The sequence below is a fragment of the Cupressus sempervirens genome, chromosome 11 (genome assembly GCF_028749045.1).
Source record: "Cupressus sempervirens isolate cs-2001-9-10 chromosome 11, ASM2874904v1, whole genome shotgun sequence".
NCBI classification, from domain to species: Eukaryota; Viridiplantae; Streptophyta; class Pinopsida; order Cupressales; family Cupressaceae; genus Cupressus; species Cupressus sempervirens.
The window spans coordinates 681,336,616-681,354,182 of record NC_143128.1 but is presented as its reverse complement, the minus strand read 5'-3'; the positions used below and the strand labels follow the sequence as shown (position 1 = coordinate 681,354,182).

At 32.7% G+C, this 17,567-nt stretch overlaps 1 protein-coding gene across 1 annotated transcript in view; it reads left to right on the top strand.

The window, feature by feature from the left end:
* The window catches only part of LOC149531548 (uncharacterized), a 97,513-nt gene that overhangs the window by 41,492 nt on the left and 38,454 nt on the right, over positions 1-17,567 (top strand). Inside the window, exon 2 of the mRNA XM_089808358.1 lies at positions 17,467-17,534. Within this exon, the coding sequence (XP_089664484.1) occupies positions 17,467-17,534 (68 nt within the window). The remainder of the gene's footprint in view (positions 1-17,466; positions 17,535-17,567) is intronic.

Below are 17,567 nucleotides of genomic sequence, written 5' to 3'. Positions count from 1 at the left end.
CATTAAATATTGGTGTCTTGTGTTCTCTTTTGTGTGATCTATTATTTTATGATATTGGTTATATTTGCATGTAACTAAAATTTTTGTGTGAGGTCCGTCGCTTTTTTTTAGCTATCCTCTATAGAATGGTCTCACAGTTGAGTGGGAGCAATGGCAAACGAGGGTAAGCTAAAGTTGGAGAAGTTAAATGGGCATAACTTTTAGTTATGGAAGATGCAAATGGAGGACTACCTTTATCATAAGTATTTATGGAAGCCGTTGGAAGGAAAATCCAAGAAATAGGAAACTATGACAGATGAGTATTGGGAGATTTTAGATAGAAAGGCACTTGGAAGCATTCAATTATGCTTTGCACCATCAGTGACATTTAATATTACAAAAGAAAAGATGACAGAAGAGTTGATACAAACCCTAGCGAAATTGTATGAAAAGCCCTCCGCTTCAAACAAGGTATTTCTCATGAAGCGTTTATTTAATATAAAGATGACAAAAGGTGGATCTACTATAGATTATTTAAATAAGTTTAATACTATTACTAGTTAGTTATCTTTTGTGGGTATTAATTTTGATGAAGAAATTATGGCTCTCTTGATTTTGTGTTATTTGCTTGAAAGCTGGAATAGCTTAGTAATGGTTGTGAGTATTTATGTTTTTGGATCTAATACCCTAAAATTTGATGATGTGATTGGTGTTATTTTGAGGGAGGAAACTTGTAGGAAAACATTGGGTGGATCTACATCATAAAGTATTTTGAACACACAAAGTAGAGGCAACACGACTGAGAGAGGAAACAATTCTGGAAATCATGGGAAATCAACAGGAAAGTCAAGGGGAAGAGGTCTCAATCTAGAGGACCAAGAGATTGCTAGTACTATAGTAAACTAGGGCATAAGAAGAAAGATTGTTGGACTCAAAATAATAATGAAGGAGATAAACTAGAAGGGAACAAGGAGGCAAATGTAGTAAGTAACAAATTCGAAGAGGATGATTTTCTTCTTTCTTTAGAAATTATTGATGATTCATGGGTTTTAGATTCTGGTGCTTCATTGCATGCTACACCCCATAGAGGTTATTTTATTGATTATGTATAAGGGGATTGTGGGCTTGTTTATTTGGGGGATAATGAACCCTGTCAAATTGTTGGAAAGAGAAAATTTAAGATTAAGTTGCAGAATGAGAATCATTGGCTACTACATGAGGTAAGACATGTTCCAACGCTGAGTAGGAATTTAATTTTAGCAGGGCAACTCGGTGATGAGGGTTGTCTAGTTACTTTTAATGATAAAAATTGGAAGGTTTCAAAAGGTTCCCTTGTAATAGCAAAAGCTATGAAAGTAGGCACCTTATATCTTTGTACAAGTCATATTGTTCCTTCTACTTTAATTGTTTAAGAGAAAAATGAATGTTTAGGAATAGTTGCTATAGTTGAGCAAGGAGAACAAACTGTTTATGTAGATTCTGATACAACGCTATGGCACAATAGACTTGGGCACATGAGTGAGAAAGGTATGAAAGTACTTCATTAAAATCAAGTTTTACTAGGGCTAAAATGTGTTAATATGGATTTCTGTGAAATTTGTGTGTATGACAAACAAAAGAGATTGAGTTTTGTGAAGAGTGAGAAGGAAAAAAAAAGTGAGAGATTAGAGCTTGTGCATACAGATGTATGGGGACTAGCTCAGGTATCTTCCCTTGGTGGTTTTCATTATTATGTTACATTTATTGATGATGCAACTAGAAAAGTATGGGTTTATTTCCTTAGACAGAAATATGACGTATTTAAAACTTTTAAGAAATGTAAATGCTTGGTTGAAAATGAGACTAGTAAGAAATTAAAATATCTCATTTCTAATAATGGTGGTGAGGATTATAGTCATGAATTTGAAGATTATTGCTCCACTAATGGTATTTGTAGATAAAAAACCATTCTAAGGACTCCATAGGAAAATGGAGTGGCTGAATGCATGAACAAGATTATAATGGAGCGTGCAAGGAGCATGAGGTTGCATGCAAGGTTGCCTTTGAACATGTGGGAAAAGGCTATCAATATTGTTGTATATTTTATTGATAGAGGTCTCTCTACTCCTTTGGGTTGTGGTATTCTAGAGGAAGCATGGATTGGTAAGAAGGTGAGTTATTCTTTTCTCAAAACTTTCAGTTGTGAAACATTTGCTCATATAGATTTTGAAAATAGAACCAAGTTGGAAGCTAAGTCAAAGAAATGTGTATTTGTTGGATATGACATTGATGAATTTGGTTATAGGCTTTGGGATTTTAAAAATTGTAAAATTGTAAGAAGTAGGGATGTCATATTCAATGAGAAAGTGTTGTACAACAACATGAGAAAAAAGAAGATTATTATGTAGTGCTGGATAATACTCCAAAAGATGATGGTCCAACAATTCCTCATGATCTGCAAAAACTACAACAACAAATACCACACACACCAAGGACTGTTAGAAGGTCAACAAGGCTAAGTAGACCTCCAAAAAAATTTCTCCCTCTTTGTATTCTATTTTACTTACTAATGCAGGTGAACTTGAATGTTATGATGAAGTTGTGGAGGTGGATACAAAGATTCAGTGGGAGTTTGCAATGAAAGAAGAAATGGACTTTTTGCTAAAAAATAAGACATGAGATTTATGCAAGTTGCCTGCATGTAAAAGGACTTTACAGAATAAATGGGTTTACAAGTTGAAAGAAGAGGATGGAGGTAAGAAATGATTTAAAGCCAAGTTACTGGTAAAAGGATTTGCATAGAAAAAGGGCATTGATTTTGATGAGATATTCTCTACTATTGTGAAAATGACTTCTATTCGCACTATTTTAAGTATTGTGGCTACTAAAGATTTGCATTTGGAGTGTCTTTATGTTAAAACAACCTTCCTTTGTGGTGATTTGGATAAAGAGATATATAAGGATAACTTAGTGTGTAGATTGAAGAAAAGTTTATATTGCTTGAAGCAAGCACCTTGGCAATGGTATTTGAAATTTGACAGTTTTATGCATGAACATGGATATAGTAGGTGTCATTCAGATCATTGTGTTTATTTTAAGAGGTTAGATGATGACAACTATATTATTTTATGTTTATATGTTGATGATATGCTTATAGCTGGGTCTAACATGGATCACATTAACAGGTTAAAAGAACAGTTAGCACATTCGTTCTCTATAAAGAATTTGGGGGCCTCAAAACAAATCCTTGGTATGAAGATTTGTCAAGATAGGAAGAACAAGAAATTGACATTATCTCAGGTTGATTATATTGATAGGTGTTGTAATGTTTCTTTATGGAGAATACTAAAATTGTCAGCACACCTTTCCCTGGTCATTTGAAGATGACTAAGGAGATGTGTCCAAAGACACAAGAAGAGGAGGATAAGATGTCCAAGGTACCTTATGCTTCAACTGTAAGAAGCCTGATGTATGTTATGGTATGTACTAGGCTAGATACTACACATGCAATGGGAGTTGTTAGCAAGTATATGAGTCATCTAAGAATTGAACATTGGAACATCTAGTAAGTGTTTACATTTTAGGGGCTCTACTACTAATTTATAGGGCTATGTTGACTTAGATTTGGTAAGGGATATTGATACTAGATAGAGTACTATAGGTTATGCATTTACTATTGGTGGGGTAGTAGTAAGCTTGGCTTCTCGATTACAGAAGGTTAATGCTTTATCCACTATAGAGGCAGAGTATGTTGCTACTACAAAGGAAGCCAAGGAGGTGATATGGCTTTAGTTCTTTATGGAAGAATTAGGACACCCACAGAGGGATAATTATTTGTTCATAGATAGCCAGAGTTCCATACATCTTGCAAAGGATTTAGCTTTGCATTCAAATAAAAAATACATATAGTTGCAGTACCATTTCATTTGGTTAGTTTTGGATGATGGACAATTAAAGCTGGAGAAGATACATACAAATGATAATCCAACAAATATGTTTACCAAGGTAGTAACGAGGGAAAAGTTGAACTCCTCTTCAACTTCAGTTGGTCTTCTAGATTGAACAAAATAAAAGAACAACAGAGTCTAGGATGGTTTTACATTCTAGTGGGAGCTACAAGTTTAGTAGTGCTATGATCAATCTCCAAGTGGGAGGTTATTGTCGTGGAGTCTGATCAGTCTCCAAGTGGGAGATTATTGTGATGTGGAGCCTCATCACACTCAAACGTTTATTTAGCATGTTTTCTCTCCCCATATTATTTCTATAGGGGTTTGGCAGCAGTGCCCCCAAGATGGGGTCAAGGGGTAGCACCCCTGAAGCAAAAAATGTCCTTATATTGTAAAACATCTTGACTGCTATTTTTCCTATTTGGATGACTAATTCTAGCCTTAATTTTGTAAGTGGAAAAAGCTTATATAAAAAGGCTTAGGTTTATGAATTTCATAATCTAATGGTGATATTGTAGCTTCTTGCGACAGTATTGAATTGTAAGGGATTGCAGATTGTAATCACTAGATAATAATAATATTGGACTTGTTGTTTGGTGGATGTAGCCCAGGGATTGGGTGAACCACGTTAAATCTTGACATCTTGTGTTCTCTTTTGTGCTATCTATTATTTTTTGATATTGGTTATATTTACATGTAACTGTTATTTCTGTCTAAGGTTAATCCTAACATGGTCTGCCTCGGCCTTTGGAAGCTATAGTGGACACTGCACCCCTTTTCTACATCACTTTCAATGCACCCTTTATATGCACCTCGATTGTATCCATGAATACTTGGATAGAAGGTAGTATGCCAACCTACAAATTCACAAGGTGAATCAAGATTTGAACAAAGATCCTAAGGAGAACTAATAAGTACAACAAGAGAAGACTACAAGACCACCATAGGTGGAAGATCAACATATCGATGATACACAAACAAGTGATATTCATCCTAGAATAATCGATGTTACAATGATGGACTCTAGTCTAGAGGACATAATAGAGGAGAAAGGTCATAATCTAATTGTTGCCACAAAAGAAAAATATGAAGGTGAAAATGAAGGAGAGAAGACAAAAGATAAAGACTAGGTTAGGATGTTACACCTGAAGAACAAGAAGTACCTTTAATGGAGATCCCAACGAACTCAATGGAATAAGCCACTAAATAGGGATAATAGGTAAAGGAAACTGAATGAGAGAAGAGACAAACTAGATTTTCATCATATGAGAAGGAGAAGATTCTTATTGAAACAAGGCCATTTGATACATTGTTAAGAGGACAAAGGAGTGTGAAGAAATTAGTCAAATGCAAGAGAAAGTGAGATTCAAAGGAGGAGTTTGATAGCAAGAAGAGGAGAAGAGGGAGAAATGAATCCTTAGAATTGGTCTCATCATCCACATCTTAAGATGAAGGAGAATTATATGTGGATGCTAAAGAAGTAATCAAAACAACTAAAATGGTAAAGAGAGTCCATGATCTCAATGATAGAGAATTAACTAATTATACAAAAATCATGGAGAAGTATAAGATAATGAAATGATCTAATATAAGACACGAGAGGGAAAAAATATTGGTAAAAGCCAAAGACATCTTCAAAGACTTGGCACTTGAATCCATATACAAGAAGGATAATTGTAATATGTCTCCTTTACTATCAATGTAGAATTATTTGTTAAAATTCTATATAACTCTTCTGTGGACATGTTAGCCCTTAACTGATACTTAAATATGATAATTTGATATTAGGATCATTTATTATACTAGATAGTAATGATTGCTTACTTATAATGATGATAGTTTCATGTGTTTATTCGATAATTATGCTTAGCTTCATAAAACACTCTTAGTTAGTAAATGTAATTTCTCCCATAGTGATGTCATATGACATGCCTTCAAATGATAATTTATTGATTATGCTTACCCCATACTTGCACGCGCGCGCGCGCGTGTGTGTGTGTGTGTGTGTGGGTGTCTATTTTATATTTATGTTACATGTCCCTGATGTGGATGAGGAAAGGAGTCATAGTCACCCACGAGTCAGAATCTATATCATGTACTACTCCCTGCCATTTCTTGTTTAGCTTAGATATATATGCACACACACATGCTCCTCTTTTATATGGGTTCCAGGTATCGGGCATTGACTTCCCTTATCATGTACTACTCGCTGCCATTTCTTGTTTACCTTAGATATATATGCACACGCACATGCTCCTCTTTTATATGGGTTCCAGGTATCGGGCATTGACTTTCCTTAATTGCCAGGATGAGCATGCCTCATTGCAATAACTCAATGGTAAGAATGGGGAGATAGTATTGAGGTCCAATCATAGCCAAAGCCTAATTACTTGTCTTGAGATGGAGGAGATGTATATGATTGTCTACCCTTTAAACTTGAGAGCTTTTCTTTGTGTGTGTTGTTTGGTTTTGACTTTGGTCAGTTTTGCTTATGTTAATTTTATGTCGATTTGGATATGTGATTTTCTTGATAAATAATTTAATTATGATGCTTGGATTAATCTTATAAAGTTTGAATGTTTAAATATTATTTGATTTAGAAAGGAAATATTAAAATTATGACGATAATTGATTAATTAGAAATTAAGTAAATGCGTACTTTAATTTAAATGTATAAATTGGAAAGTTGAATAAAAAGATAATTAAAATAATAAAGAGTAAATATTGATTTATTAATTATTTAATTAATAGTTATCAAAAATAGAGTTACATTGTAAATCTCAGGCTGTAATTATTTTTAATCAAAATAATAGATTATGTTTTTAAAAGTGCTTTGCATTAATTATTAAGGGGAGAAAAAAAGAAAGAAAGAATATTTTTAATTAAAAGGGGATTTAAGTATGCATGGAAAAATTAAACAATTAAAATATTTATATTTAAAAAAAATGAACGACTTTTAGAAAATTAGGGAATAGAAATCCTAGTTAGCATTTATGACTCTTTAGTAGAGGGTTTGTAGTTAATTTTATGACACGCAGGTTTCAGGAAAGCAATTTGAGAATTAAAGTTAAAGAATTGTTGAAAGCTTGAGAGTATTTGAATTGCATGTATTCACCAGATTGTCCATAGTTTCAGCTCTTAGAATGAGGTAGAGTTTGAGAACTCCTTTGTGTAAATTATTTTGGAATATCTGTCTACCTCATGTCTACCATGTTGGTGAAATTTATTTGTTATAATTTATGGAATAAAATATGTACAACAATTCTCATTTGTAATTAGAAAATAGAATTTGATTCATGTGTTGTTTGAAAACCGCTGTCAAATGTAAATTGTAGAATTATGCTGCTGAAAATTGATTTAGAAAATCCAAATCTAAGCAACCAATGAAAATTCAATATTAAATTTGAGAGGAAAATGATTATTATCTACTGAGGTTTAAAAGAAAATTATTCAAAAATTTCAACAGAAACCCTCGTAAAGATTTATCAAACAAAATATATATTTGCCTCAGATTTAAAACTAATTATTGGTTGAAAATCTTTCTGAAAAATAGATGCATTCAACATAGAAAACTAAGTATATTATGCTTGCGTTTTCAAAAGATCATAGACATGTGAAGATAATAACTGCATGCTTATTGCTTTTTTAAAAATATGAAATTTATTTTTTGAATAATTATATATATAATTTATTAATTTTAGAAATTTATAAAATTATATATATATATATATATATATTTATTTCAAAAATTAAATAAATGTTACTCATTTATTTGTAAAATGGATGTTAGTATCAATATTTTCTTAAGTCTAGTTAAACTATTAGTTGTATATACGTGATTTTATATTTATTAATGAAAGTGGGAAGTTAATAACTATATATTTGTGATTCTATTATAGTCCAAGAGAAGTTATGGTGGAGTTCATTATGTAATCATCTAGTTATGAATATTTAGTATTATGAGAGAAATTATAAAAAAAAATTAAAATTAAAATTTCAAGTTTGAGTTATTTGTAGTCACATTATGAATTAAAGGAAAAGTAAATATTAATATTAGACTTAAATAGAAGTCATATTTTTATTTAAAAATGTAATTGATATTAATCTTTAACCTAATAGTATAAGTCATCAATGATTTACAGATTATTTAAATTAATAACATGATAATATTGCAAGACTTTTTATATGCACAAGGAGATTTGACATTAAATACTTATTCATTTAAATAAGTATATTAGCTTAATAATTTATGTAAACATGTATATTCTTACTTTATTGATAAACATATCCTTGTGGATCAATCTAAACATTTCAAATGATGCAATTAAACCATATGGTTGAAAACTATGTGTTTCTTATATTTTGTTTAAAGTCTTGTGAAATGTATTTTGTGATGGTTTGATGTGACTTGTATAGTTGGCCAAACTAGGATTTTCACCCGAGCCTTTTGAGATTTCTTTTATGATTATTTGACTAGATGTCATGATGTATTTTATGATTCAAATTGATATTTATGTTTATGAGATTTATTTTCATGAACACCTATGATGACTCAAGTCTTGAGAACCAATGCATTTTGAGTTGCTTGTCATGGAACCAAATTTGATTGCTAGCAATTTTATGGTATGTGAAACAATTGTAACTTGTGAGGTTTGGGAAGGTAGTCTAGGTGCATCCTATGGTAGTGACTTGCGATGGGGTCAAAACCCAAGGTGACTGTCAGGGTAACTCATTGAAAGTTGTGTAAAATATTTAGATGCACATTAAAAAGATAAGTTAGAAATATTTTTCTCTCATGCCTTGAGTGCTTGTATAGGCTAATGATGGGAATAAGATGATACCTAGTGACAGGTATGAAAAACAACATCTTTGTTAGCACTCTATTATTCCTCAATTACAATACATTTATGACTCAATAAACTCACAAAACTACCAATTACTCAACATAGATCCATATTTTTTCTCAAAAAAAAGTTCAATATGATGTTCATACAAAAGAGAATGCTAAAGAATGATAGAATCATAATAATGGAAAACTTGTTCAATGGGTTGGAACCAACCCTATATAATGTGAAGAAATAAGATGATATAGGAAAATGAAGAGGGTTAGATCTAATCTTTGGATGCCAAATGTCACCTTCATTTTCCATATTATGTTATTGCAAAGTCTCTCTCATCTCTCTCCAACAAAAAACCAGATCAAATCTCATCATTTCAACAACAAACTTTGCAAAATATCTCTCCAAATGATGAGAAAACCCTTGCTGGAAAAACCTCTGAACTGTCGATAAAAGCTCTTCTAAAATTCCCACTAAATGCTTTCCAAGGAAAATAATCTAATGAGGAGCATCTATGCCAAATTTGGGACAAACTCACATGATGGTTTGCCCATGAACTAACTTTGAATTGCAATGTAAGAAACATGAGATAAATATTGAGAAAGCCCTTGTTTTAAAAAATTGAGAATACCTTACATACAGTAAGACCTGCACTTATTTGGTCTCCAAAAATAAAAAGTTCACTTTGAGACCTTTCCAATAGTATATGATAGATGTATATTTGGGCTCTATTGGCACCCTTGACATTCATATGAAGTCTACAGACTTGCACAATGAGCATGCCCTTTGAAAGATTTAAAATATTTTATTTTATTATAATGTTTAAAACTTTATAATAAAATCCCATTCTATAAAAAATGCACGTACAAGTCTCTGCAGGCCCAAAAATCTCTAATCTCTTTTTAATTTATTGTCCTTTTAAGCTCCTTTTAAATGTTTCCTCTATTGAAACACTTGAAATAGTCTTTCTTTATGATTTTCAATGCAGTCAACTGGTTGAACTTTTGAAGTGACACGTGCCAAGCATTGATTGGCCCATTTGCACACATTCATTACTGCTCTATTAGGCCCCATGGATACGTGTCGACACATCATGAAGCCACAATGACTTTGTCAGAACCCACTTTCTTATTGCGGCCTTGTGACATGTGGCCTCCTTGCCAATTTCATCATGTAGGGTTTGCATGCCACATGGAAGCCTATTGTGAAGATACAATGGGTTTTCCGTCAAACTTAATCATTTTGATGTGCATTCCACATGTCAAATTTCTATTAGCTATTTGGTTTCTATGTCATCACTCATGTCATTGTTGTGTCCCTCAAAATTACCTTATTGTCCGCTAAGGCATGCCTCGTGGGCCGAGGCGAGAGCCCACCTTGTGTACATAAGTGCATTTCTTTTGACACTTAAGTTATTTGCATTTGTATATAAAGTATTAGAGGAAATCCCCACAACTCTAATGTGGGATATATGCCAAACCACTTTCACCAAAAAATTAATGATCTGCAGCTTATAAATGTTTAGAATAACTTTGCCTTGTGTCTTGAAAGATCAAATACGAGGCCCCAAACATATAGTTCCTGAAATGAAATTGTCCCTCCGATTTTCAAAAGAAATTTACACCACATATTTACATAGATCACACACTCCCTTTTGCGAAAGACTAAGAGAGCATATGGAAAATTTGGCTTGTGGTTTTGATCTGTCAATGGAAAGCTAAAACAATCCATTTGTTTCCTTGTGTACCATGAGAAGACCGAGGGATAATCTAATAATGAAATTTATTAATTTAGTTATAGTTTTGATTAGCGGTGATTCTTTTTCCACCCAGGTATCCGTCATGCTGTGGAACATGACTTCAATTTGGCAAATGATTCATCCATGTTTATCTTCAATTTTCTATGTCTCCATCTTTGACCAAGTTGTGGGATTCATCTTTGATCATGCCTCCCACACACAATATTTTGAAGTCAACACAATAATTTCCCATATCCCACATATCATACTTTGTAAACAACTAAGTCGTCATCTTGTAATCAAGTGGTCTACCTTGGCAATACAGTGGGGAGCAGCATATCAAACCATAAATGACGACAAATAGAAAGAATACAAAAACATTTCACTACCACTAACCTCAAAGTCAACTCAATGGTTCCCTACAAGGTTCTTGGTAGAAGCAGGCATGTTCTTGGTGGAGGCCTCAACAGTTATTCGCTTGTTAAGCTATTTAAAAAAGGTGGAAAATATTGCCAGCCTAGGATGGTGGTTGGGAAGGAGCTAGACCGTCGAAAGAAGACGTGGAAGAAACACACTAGCAAATGGTTCAACAAATGAAACATTGACTACCTAGAGTGCTTGGAAACCAATTTAGAGATTTTTTAAAAATGGGTGTTAGAAAAAATCAAGGCTACCATGTGGACAAATCAGATAGGTAGGGAAAAAGCTTACTATGTCAAAGAATTGAATGCCACATGCAAACATGGCGATAAAGGATACTTAGGAACCAACATCAAAGGAGAGGCTAAATTTTTAATCGCTGAATTCAGGTCCAGATCACACCATTTGAGATGTGAAATTGGTAGATGGAAGGTCCCTAAAGAAGGGTGGGAGGAAATAATCTGTAGGTTTTGCAAAAAGAGGGTGGCGGAAACAAAATGACATTATGTCAAAGATTGTACAGCATATGAGGATATCCACAACCAATACAAAGACACCTTATGGGTGAACAACACAAATAACTTTTTGAGGGACCAAAACTTTACAAGGTGACCATCTTATTAACATAGATCCACATAGACCCCCTTGTTTTGGCTACTTTTTAATTCAAAAACATTGATCCACAACAAAAGGGACAACTTGGAGAAATCTCAACAAACTGATTAATAGGTCTTCTATTGGTCCCTTAGATCATTGGTCTCGTGAACATCATTAAAATTCTTTGATTTCATTTATTTTTTCTCTATATTAAATTCTTCGACTAACTTAAGATCTCATAATTTATTCTTTTATTTCTTTAGATTATAAAAGTATTATCAATAACATTAAATTTTAATAAATTTAAAATGTGATAAATTGAATTAGAATATAATATACTTCCTTTAAAAATTCCTTTTGATAACTCCTCAATTAAAAAATTTAATTTGCCAAAATTAGAGAGAAAATAATTAAATTAGAAATACATTTATAATTTAATTAAAACATGCAAAATAATTCATAATTCACTAAACATTAAACATATAAAAAGGTCTTTCAATAATATTAAATATCATTTTCCAAAAATGCATTTTAAACTACTACTTGGAACTTAAAACTGAGTTTTTTTTTTTTGCTTTAAAACGGTCAACTGTAGAATTCGGCTGAATTTCAAAAATTTCCATCAATTTTTTTGAAATCAAAACATCAAATGGTAAAGAAATTTCAAAACAATTTGAAATGTGAAATATCTAATGCAAATGGTAAAGAAATTTCGAACTTTACATGAGTTGGCAATAGCCGCAAAAAAAGGAAAATTAGGGTAGTATAAATAATTCCATCCTTAATGAAAATCACAATTTGCTTCTTTTATTTGTGAAATTTTCTCTTTTGGAATACTTTCTTCTGATTTTTCATTTCTTTCTGTCGTATTAAGAATTTTTTCCCTTAGGATCCCTCAATTTTCTTTCTATAGTGTGTATACTGATCTTTCTATTTTGATTTTGCTTTTGGTGTCTGTTATGTTTGTTATTTCTGTTCATCTGGTCTATTTGTTATTTATGTTCATTGATGATTTTGGTTTTGAGTTGTGGTCTCTGTTTTTCTATTTATGTTCATGTTTTGTTTGTGGGTTTTTTTGGTAGCAAAGGAAGAAGCAGAGGCAGGGCAGAGGAAGGAGCAGCAACTGACATAGGTCAAATTAGTTCTTCATTCATAACCTTTCTTCTTCTAGGTAAGCTGATTGTCATATACATTTTCATAAACATTGGAAAATTGTAGACATCTAAAACTTTTTCTAGTTTTTCAAGCTTTCATTACAGTTTGAAAATTTGATGCCTTCATAATTCTCGTTAATTGTCTTTATATTGTATGGTTTGAAGTAATTTTGGTGTTAGGTTCAATTTTAATTTGTCTATTTAGAGCTCTAAAAGGAAAGTTTGTAATGTAAGGCAATTGTTAGCTATCTTTTTCAATGTTTTCAAAGAATGTCTGTGGATTGTTTTGAATCTCTGTTAGTGGCATGTAAGCATATGTTTGGAAAAAATATTTAGCTAACAAATACTAGGTTGTGGGGGATTAGTATTATGGGGCATATAGATCAGAAATCGATGGTTGTTCTATGCTTGGAATTTGTTGACTCTTTAACCCTTGACCTTTTCCAACTTACAAAAATACCCTAACCCTGCCCTATGGTCATTAATATTCATTACATTTATTGTATGCATTGTGGTTGTGATCGATAGACCAACTATAACTATGATGAGGGTTTGAATCTCTCTCCCCTAAGTGTATTTAGCCCAATCCGACTATAAATTGACACAACACCTAATCAACTGCTCTATCAGACATAATTCAACACAGTTCTGCCAATTCTTGATAACCGTCACCATGAAATCATGTATTCACAGGTTAGGTTATCCATTGAATTGATTCAATCATTGTTAAATTACAATCACAAAACCTTCAATCTACTAGTTTGTAAGGAATTCCCATGGGAAAAAGTGCCCAATAGATTATCAGAACATTTGTTACCATAAGTGAATAGATTCCCCAACCTCAAAGCGTTATAGTTTGCATGCATTTGTTTCAGAACATATTCCCCTAATTGAAATTTTTTTCCCACTTCATAGTCTTCTTCATGTAAATGGACCACAATATAAATGTGCGCATTTGGGTTGAATTTGGCCATTCTTTGTATTCACTGCAACATTAGAGAAAGACTACTTTGCCTTTCGAGTTACTTGTCATGGAACCAAATTTGATTGTCAATGCTTTTATGGTATGGGACACAATTGTGGCTCATGAGGTTTAGGATGGTAGTCTAGGTGCATCCTATGGTAGTGACTTGCAATGGCGGTTAGGGCCCAAAGTGACTATAAGGGTAACTCATTGTAAGTTGTGTAAAATATTTAGATGCACATTAAAAAGATAAGTTAGAATTATTTTTTCTCTCATGCTTTGAGTGCTTGTATAGGCTAATGATGGGAATGGGATGATACCTAGTGAGATGTATGAAAATCAACATCTTCATTAGCACTCTATTATTCCTCAATTACAATACATATATGACTCAATAAACTCACAAAACTACCAAGGACTCAACATAGATCCATGACATATTTGCTCAAAGAAATGTCCAATATGATGTTCATACAAAAGAGAATGCTAAAGAATGGTAGAATCGTAATAATGGAACACTTGTTCAATGAGCTGGAACCAACCCTATATAATGTGAAGAAAGAAGATGATATAGGAAAATGAAGAGGGTCAGATCTAATCTTTGGACACCAAATGTCACCTTCATTTTCCATATTATGTTCTTGCAAAGCCTCTCTCATCTCTTCCCAACAAAAAAACTAGATCAAATCTCATCATTTCAACAACAAACTTTGCAAAATATCTTTCCAAATGATGAGAAAACCCCTACTAGAAAAACCTCTAAATTGCTGATGGAATCTCTTCTAAAATTCCCACTAAATGCTTCCAAAGGAAAATAACCTAATGAGGAGCATCTCTGCCAAATTTGGGACAAACCCACTTGATGGTTTGTCCATGAACTAACTTTGAATTGCAATGGAAGAAATAAGATATATAGATTGAGAAAACCGTTGTTTAAAAAAATTGAGAACATCTCACATACAGTAAGACCTGCACTTATTTGGTCTCCAAAAATAAAAAGCTCACTCTGAGACCTTTCCAACAGTATATGATAGTTGCATATTTGAGCTCCATTAGCACCCCTGCCATTCATCTAAAGTCTATAGACTTGTACAATGAGCATGCCCTTTGAAAGATTTAAAATATTTCATTTTATTATAATGTTTAAAATTTTATAATAAAACCCCATTCTATAAAAAATGCACGTACAAGTCTATGTAGGCCCACAAATCTCTAATCTCTTTTTAATTTATTGTCTTTTTAAGCTCCTTTTAAATGTTTCCTTCTATTGAAATATTTCAAATAGCCTTTCTTTTTGATTTTCAATGTGGTCAACTAGTTGAACTTTTCAAGTGACATGTGGCAAGCATTGATTGGCCCATTTGCACACCTCATCACTGTTGTGTCAGGCCCCATGATCATGTGTTGACACATCATGAAGCCACAATGACTTTGTTAGAACCCACTTTCTTATTGTGGCATTGCGGCCTTGTGACATGTGGCTTCCTTGTTGATTTCATCATGCAGGTTTTGCATGCCACATGGAAGCCTATCGTGAAGCTACAATGGGTTTTCCGTCCAACTCAATCATTTCGATGTGCCTTCCACATGTCAAATTTCTATTAGCTATCTGGTTTCTATGTCATCACTCATGTCATTGTCGTGTCCATCAAAATTACCTTATTGTCAGCTAAGGCATGCCTCATGGACTGAGGCAAGAGCTCACCTTGTGTGCATAAGTTCATTTCTTTTGACACTTAAGTTATTTGCATTTGTATATAAAAGTATTAGAGGAAAACTCCACACCTCCAATGTAGGATATATGCCAAATCACTTTCACCAAAAAAATAATGATTTGCAACTTATAAATGTTTAGAATAATGTTGCCTTGTGTCTTGAAAGATCAAATAGGGGCCCCAAACATGTAGTGCCTGAAATGGAATGGTCCCTTCGATTTTCAAAAGAAATTGACACCGCATATTTCCACATATCACACACACTCCTTTTTGCAAAAGGCTGAGTGAGCATATGAAAAATTTGGGCCGTGGTTTTAATTTGTCAATTGAAAGCTAAAACAATTCATTTGTTTGCTTGTGTACCATAAGTAGACCGAGGGATAATCTAATAATGGATGCTATTAATTTTGTTACAGTTTTGATTAGTAATGATTATTTTTTTACCTAGGTACCCGTCATGTTGTGGAAAATGACTTCAGATTGGCAAACAATTCATCCAAGTTTATCTTCGATTTGCTATGTCTCCATCTTTGACCAAGTTGTGGGATTCATCTTTGATCATGCCTCCCATACACAATATTCTGAAGTCAACACAACAATTTCCCATATCCCACATATCATACTTTGTAAACAACTAAGTCTTCATTTGGTAATCAAGTGGTCTACCTTGGCAATACAGTGGGGAGCAGCGTATCAAACCATAACTTGTGACAAATAGAAAGAATACAAAAATATTTCACTGCCACTAACCTCAAAGTCAAGTCAACGGTTCCCTACGAGATTCTTTTGGCAGAAGTAGGCATGTTCCTGGTGGAGGCCTCAACAATTATTCACTTAAGCTATTTTAAAAAAGTGAAAAATATGGATATACATCACCGGCCTAGGATGGTGGTTGGCGAGGAGCTAGACCATCAAAAGAAGACATGGAAGAAACAAAATAGCAAATGGTTCAACAAATGGAACATTGACTACCCAGAGTGCTTGGAAACTAGTTTAAAGATTTTTTTTTAAAATGGGTGTTAGAAAAAATCAGGGCTGCCATGTGGACAAATCAGATAGGTAGGGAAAAAACTTACTATGTCAAAGAATTCAACCCCTCATGCGAACATGGCGATAGAGAATACTTAGGAGCTGACATCAAAGGAAAGACTAAAATTTTAATCCCTCAATTGAGGTCTAGATCACACCATTTGAGATGTCAAACTAGTAGATGGAAGGTCCCTAAAGAAGGGTGGGAGGAAATAATCTGTAGGTTTTGCAATAAGGGGTTGGTGGAAACGAAATGACATTATGTCAAAGATTGTACCACATATGAGGATATCCACAACCAATATAAAGACACCTTACAGGTGAACAACACAAAATAACTTTTCGAGGGACCAAAACTTTACAAGTTAACCATCTTGTTAACATAGATCCACAACAAAAGGGACCGAGCAAATTGATTAATAGGTCTTCTATTGGTCTCTTAGATTGTTGGTCTCGTGGACTTCGTTAAAAATCTTTCATTTCATTTATTTTTTCTCTACCTTAAATTCTTAGGCTACCTTAAGATCTCATAATTTATTCTTTTATTTCTTTAGATTATAAAAGTATTATCAATAAGATTAAATTTTAATAAATTTAAAATGTGATAAATTGAAATAAAATATAATAAACGTCCTTTAAAAATTCCTTTTGATAACTCAACAATTAAAAAATATAATTACCAAAATTAGAGAGAAAATAATTAAATTAGAAATAAATTTACAATTTAACTAAAATATGTTAAAAAAATTCATAATTCACTAAACATTAAACATATAAGTCTTTGAATAATATTAAATATCGTTTCAAGTGGAAAAACATATTTGTAATAATAACAATAAAAAATTACAAAAAAGTTTAAACTAAGTTTTTTTTTTTTTTTTTTGCCTTGAAACGGTCAACGAGAATTCAGCTCAATTTCAAAATTTTTAATCAATTTTTTTGAAATCAAAACATCCAATGGTAAAGAAATTTCAAAACAATTTGAAATGTGAAATATCTAATGCCAACCGTAAAGAAATTTCGAACTTTACATGAGCTGGCAATATCCGCAAAAAAAAGGAAAATTAGGGTAGTATAAATAATTTCATCCTTAACGAAAATCACAGTTTGCTTCTTTTATTTGTGAAATTTTCTTTTCTGGAATACTTTCTTTTGATTTATCATTTCTTTCCAAGTATTTTTTCCCTTAGGATCTTTCAAATTTTTT